The sequence below is a fragment of the Azolla caroliniana genome, unplaced genomic scaffold, assembly GCF_043228905.1.
Source record: "Azolla caroliniana isolate FFs.n. ecotype wild unplaced genomic scaffold, voAzoCaro1.0.p SCAF_16, whole genome shotgun sequence".
Taxonomy (NCBI): Eukaryota; Viridiplantae; Streptophyta; class Polypodiopsida; order Salviniales; family Salviniaceae; genus Azolla; species Azolla caroliniana.
In genome coordinates, this window is record NW_028230451.1 from 9,025,107 (window position 1) to 9,031,106 (window position 6,000).

The 6,000-nt window shown below is 37.0% G+C and overlaps 1 protein-coding gene across 2 annotated transcripts; it reads right to left on the reverse strand.

Annotated features, from left to right (window-relative positions):
* Positions 1 to 1,879: 1,879 nt before the first annotated feature.
* On the reverse strand, positions 1,880 to 5,767 carry REP (Rab escort protein). Of its 2 annotated transcripts, XM_087332305.1 has the most exons (11): positions 5,464 to 5,767; positions 4,461 to 5,310; positions 3,971 to 4,096; positions 3,779 to 3,878; positions 3,670 to 3,708; positions 3,177 to 3,417; positions 3,027 to 3,102; positions 2,737 to 2,920; positions 2,574 to 2,657; positions 2,187 to 2,244; positions 1,880 to 2,072 (listed from the first exon to the last, which is right to left on the reverse strand). In XM_087332305.1, exons 1-11 carry the CDS (start codon positions 5,714 to 5,716, stop codon positions 2,026 to 2,028), a joined length of 2,058 nt encoding a protein of 685 aa, XP_087188431.1. In that variant the 5' UTR covers positions 5,717 to 5,767; the 3' UTR covers positions 1,880 to 2,025. The 2 variants fall into 2 exon arrangements, with proteins under 2 accessions (XP_087188431.1, XP_087188429.1); XM_087332303.1 differs by having other exon boundaries at positions 1,880 to 2,244.
* Positions 5,768 to 6,000: the final 233 nt, after the last annotated feature.

A 6,000-nucleotide genomic window follows, 5' to 3' on the forward strand; every position in this document is an offset into this window, starting at 1 on the left:
GGAGAACTCTTACATACATATGATATTGTATCTACTGTTATGAATAGTGAAGCCACCATCTCAAACAATAAGTATTGAATCTATTACTATCTTGTTGTACCTTTTAGTGGTGTTCACTATCATGACCGTGCCCTTATTAACCTTGTTTCTTGTATTTATGGGACATAATCTTTTAGTTCTTGAGAAATTGAGTCAAACCTTCTATTAACTCCAACAAGTATAACTTATGCTTGGCTAATTAACATTCACTTGATAATAGATATTATCAATTGGATATTAACTATGCTTGGTTAAGAGTTGACTAATTCATAAATGATGAGAAATTAATGATCCATTGTGGCTACCAAATCCATTATTCCACTATCATCATCAAAATGTGACATGCCCACTTTTGTCTCACACACACTGGCTATTTCATATATGATAAGAATGATCCATTGGGGCTATCAAATCCATTATTATTCCATTATCATAGTTAGAATGTGACATGCCCACTTCTCTCTCTCTCTCTCTCTCTCTCTCTCTTTTCGTAAATAATGGCTTTCATTACGTCTCTCTCTCTCTCTCTCTCTCTCTCTCTCTCTCTCTCTCTCTCTCTCTCTACAACTTATGAAACAAACACATACACCCTCGAGATGAGATCACTTCCCATTGAGATCATGGTCATGGAAAGGGTTGTTGAAAACATGCTTAAGGTTCAAAAAAGTCCCTCACATCGACTTCCTAGAATTGCATGGGAAGCAAACAAAAAGATCCAAAAGATGCATAAATGCAAAATCTTGTGTTTCAGTTAGATGCAAGGTATGAAAAAAATGGTTTAGTAAATGGGATACAACACACTTGCTTTATGATGCATCAGTGGATTCCGTCATAAATTAGGCCTTTTTGCAACGCCACTATATAATGACATGAGACAAATGTAGAGGCTCACGCTTCACACATTATACTACACATGTTGCACCTAACTACAAAACCATATTCTTTGCGAAACAAGGAAACTATACACATTGATACATGTTAGAGCCCATCTCACTACATGTCATTTGAACCATTGCTTCCATGCGACTTAACTCACATGCATTGCGATCTGAGGCGAGATGTTAGCGCACAAGTGATGACAGTGGTTGACTATCCACACTTTGCCTTAAACAAGTTTGAGAGCTAAAATATCACACTTTGATATAATGCTCTACCTTTGATTATATTCAACTTTGCTTTCCACACATCTTTGACCAAGCCCAACCCTTGCATGAATTTCTTTCACAACCACAATGTGTAGTCTCGATTGCAACATTCATTGGTAAATTTCTTGAACATCGAGAGTTGTTACTCGCTTTCACATGTACATGTGAAATGTAATATTTTTGGCTCATAAATTATATTTGACCTCCAAACACAATAATAGAATCTCTCTCTCTCTCTCTCTCTCACCCACACACACGTGCACATACATTACATAATCACATGATGAAGGTTCATTGAAGATTGACCAAGATCAAGGAGAAACATAAAAGGGCATCACAAAAATAATAGGATTAGTGGTCTTAAGGCTTAATAGGGCATCATTAAAATTAGGATTAGCGATTTGAAGCTTAAGACATATATCATATACACATGTGCATATTACACGATCAAGAATAGGGCAAAACATAAAAAGGAATTACAAAAACAATAGGATTTGTGATCCTAGCCTCTAGGCTTAACACGGCATAATTAAAAATGTCATTGCAAAAGTGCTGTAAAACCAATGGTTTAAATATGGAAAGCATAATTCTCCCGACTCAATGCATTAATTATAGCAAAATGACCTTCACATATTTTCATTATGCTCCCCCACCTGAACTTATATACACTCCCTAACATCATGATGAATAAAAAATTCAAGAAATAAATCATAACCCTGATATCAAAGTTCTCAACAATCATGTCCCATTCAAATCACAGATGTTTTTGAGCTTCAAAATCATGGAAACTTGGTCAAGGATCTTTTGCTAATCTTGTGTCCATTATATCGGTCTTAAGTATTTACACAAGCTCTGATCTGATTCCTTTGACATCGCATTCTGACGAAACTGTTGAATCAATTGAATGATTCACAACATCGGCGGACCTACATTCTACTCCATCTTCAACCTGTGTTTCTATGTCACCTATATCGGTTGACTGATTGTCAAGATCTTCATCACCAGTCATGGAGACTGTTGGTGCAAAAAACACATCAGTTGGATACAGCCCTTGGAAGATCTGATAGCAGAAAAAAAAAAACACATACAATAGTTAAACAGGTTTTGATTCTACCACATATTTTGATAAAAAAAACACCTCAATACCCATATACTTTTGGATTTATACCAAAATAGCCCTTAGCTTTCTGAAATTACCAGGACATCTCTCTTGAACAGTAACGCTTAGAAAACCAAGAGGGGTATTCTGGGAAATATACAATACATAAGGGAAATTATGGTGCTTTTCCCCCAAACAAATTTCATCTCCCCATACTTTGAGAGGGAAAAACAAAAATCTCCTCTAATGTTGGGCCATTTTAGAAGGATATTGTCCATAGAAAAGTTTACCTTCTCCGCGGAACTGACTACACTCCGATAATCAAGTGTTTCATCTGGTAAACCAGAAACTGCAATGTGGCCTTCTGATATCCACTGTGTTAACAATCTCAAGTTCAGGATACTTGTCGGCAATTGGCAATGTATGCGAAAACTACATAGTACTATATAAAACCTTAAAGCTTTCAGGAAAGGATTGATGTTGAACAAAGCTGACAGCCCATAGCAAAGTTGGTTTGTTATCTGTTGAGATATTTCCACTACTCTCGGCACAATGGAAGAGAACCTTAATGGCTGCTTGCATTGCCTTTATACCAATCAATGCGTCTGAGCATGCCATAGACAGCTGTACAATAAACCTTCATGGATGTTAAGTAAACAATTAGGCTGGTGTCAATATAACAATCACTTGATGATTTGGTCAATGTAAATGTAATGATAGCTGAATGACTTTGAACTACTTACTTTCCTTCAGGACATACGTTTGCATCAGCTCCCAGTTGAAGAGCTCGAATCACACTATTGGTTTTATTTGTTATGGCTACAAATGCAAAATCATGGGATATTATTGCTAAAGTTTTGAATCATTGCAATGTACCAAATAATGTTGCTTACATTGAGGCGGGCAGACTACAATTAGTGTAGATATGCCCGGTTGTAAGGACTTATCCGTAATACAAATGCTTCGGACTATTTTATTGTTTTTTTCTTTGTCACCAAATGTATCAACACTATCACTACTATTATTATTAAATGTCTTGCGAAGTGTTAAATACAAAGATGGTCCAGTTACAAGTTTCTTAGAGAATATCAACTGTCCAGTAGACATTTGTATCCCTTCAAATTCATGGGTTTCCTGTGCAAGAAACGGAAGACAGAAACTATATCTTACATATTATGTAAAAAAGAGCACCAGGGAAAACACCAAAATACCTCTGCTTGGAGCAGTTTTCAAAACTTATCAGAATCCTCTTTTTGTAATATATGTGGGTATTCTGGTAAGTTTCAAAAACTCACAGGTTTTCTGGTAAATGTCCAGAAATTTGGGGGTATTTTGATTCTTTCCAAAAAACAATAAAAAGACTTTATTCACATTTAGTTATAAAACCTTGTTTCTAAGCAAAGCATCAACAGGCATCCTGAGGACCTGAATCATGAGAGAATCCAACATTAGTTTTCCCAGTTAATAAAAGGGTGTTCATATCTAACGTGCTTACATAAAGTGCCCCTTTAACAGCTGCACATCGACTGAAAGCCTGAGGTAATTCTCCTTGACCATATAAAGGATACAAAAATGCTCCAAGGGCATTTTCGTACCTATAATGGAAGCATAAAAAAAAAAGTTTTTGTCAAGTTTAAATATATTTTGATGCCTAGAGCAACATATTAACTTAAAGCTCACATCATACCTCCCAACTGATGTAAGATAAAGTGCCAGATTTTGCATGCCTTCCCTCGTGCTAACCACAGAACCAGAATCCTCCCTATTCAAATCTTGTTTATCATCTGCCAAGGCTATGGCATAAAGGATAATTCTGTGAAAAGGATACAGAGATCAGGCTAATTGCTCATACATGCATCTTGTTAAGTCGATAACAAAAAACACAATTAACTTCAAACCAAATTTATAATAAACAGATACTATATAGGACAAAAAAACAAAATCCTCCTAGATTTTGGAATATTTACTAAAAAAAACCTAAGTTTGCAAAAGTAATAAAACGTTTGTACTGCAAAGCAGCATTCTGGCATGTTTTGCAAACTTACAGTTTTGGTCAATTCTAAAAACTTAGTGATATTCTCATAGATATCCAGCAAGTTAGGGATATTTTTTGGTGTTTTTCACCTACTATATACATATACACATATATGAGGACTAGAGTAGGTACTGCATTGTACGCTTGAACAGAGGAAGGAAGCTTTTGTCCTTGTAAAAACTCGATAAATGGAGAATCAAGATCCTCTTCACAAAGCTTCGAAGCTTCTAGATCAGATGTGGATGTGTGATCAATAACCATCTTGAAAAACCTCATCAAATGACGTTTCTCTACAGCGCTCAGAGTACGATCTTTGAATATATCAGCTCGAGAAGATGGTACAGGTGATATACCTTCAGAAGTCCATATAAAACTAGCTTCCAAGGCTCTGAATTGAAGATAATTGTGAGCTCCTGACCTTATCACTAGATCTACAAGAGGTCCATTGCAAAATGCTAGCTTTGGGCCAGCTATGTCAATATTATAGCCTCGAGGAGACCCTAGAATTTCTTCTGAGCTGGTCTGTGTAACTTCAAAATTTGAATACATTGAAAAAGAATGTAAAGGTATTGCTTCAAGGTTCTTCTCTTGCATAACAAGGGAATTTGGTTCGACACTTGGGAGATTTCCTCCATCTGATGGTAGAATATCTGCAATGTTTTCAAGAATTTCAAATCCTTCTCCATCTGATTGCACAATTTTCTCATGTTTCCTAATTTCTTCTTGCCTTTCTTCATCTGAACATAGAATATTTGCAAGATTTTCAAGTTTTTCTCCATATCGAGGCAAACTATCTGCAATATTTTCAAGCTTTTTCCCCTCTGGTGGCGAAATTTCTTCAAGATTTTCCGGCTTTCCTCCATATGAAGGCAAAACATCTGTAATTTTCCCAGCATTTTCTCCATCTGATGGCGAAATATGTAGTTTTTCTTCATTCGATGAAGATACATCTACAATGTCCCCGATTTTTTCCCTATTTGTAGGAAAAATATCTGCATCTATATCCTGTTTAACTTTATCATCGATAGAATGAATTTCAATTGCCTTATCATCAAAGATGTGATTTTGATCCTCTTCTACAGATGAACAGCGTTCTATTTCATGACTTGGAGGTGGAATTCTAAGAGGCGATTCAAGGACCATACCAGTGGCGTTTTCTTCCGCAGAGATTGGTTGCGAAAGTGAAGAAGAGGAGAAAGGAAGAATGCCTTCTGATTCAGACCAACTCTTGAGGTCTGAGAGAGGGAGAGAGGTCCAGTGAGAGCCATAGAAGTCACAAGGATCTACGTGAAGAACAGAGTGTCCAGAGGAAGAAGATGCTGCAGATACGATGCACTGCGGGAGACCTGTTTCTAGAACGACGAGATCGAAGGACGAAGGCTCGATGAAGCTCGCCATGACCCAGGATCTTCTTCTTCTTCTTCTTCTTCTTCTTCGTATGCCTGTGTGTGTGTGATATTCTGAGAATAGCCAAGGGTATTTCGGGAAATAGGAAAATGTAGGGGCACCTGATGGAAATAAAGAAAATCTGGGGAGGGGGAGGGGGTGGGGGTGGGGGGGTTGGTTGTCGTGAAATCCCGTGGTGTGTGAAAATGTGTTTACAAAACCCACCTGTTTGTTAAGTGAAACAATGCCATGTTCTCTAGTTTCAACAAACCCTGTAAGGCTTAGTATTCCCAAAC

Excerpts from the sequence above, each read along its gene's own strand:
- REP (XM_087332303.1), bottom strand. The coding sequence starts at position 5,716 with ATGGCGAGCTTCATCGAGCCTTCGTCCTTCGATCTCGTCGTTCTAGAA. Across the intron at positions 5,311-5,463 it reads TGCGGAAGAAAACGCCACTG|ATATTTTTCCTACAAATAGG; the intron begins GTATGGTCCTTG and ends ATATAGATGCAG. Across the intron at positions 4,097-4,460 it reads CTTCCTTCCTCTGTTCAAGC|AATTATCCTTTATGCCATAG; the intron begins GTACAATGCAGT and ends TCCTTTTCACAG.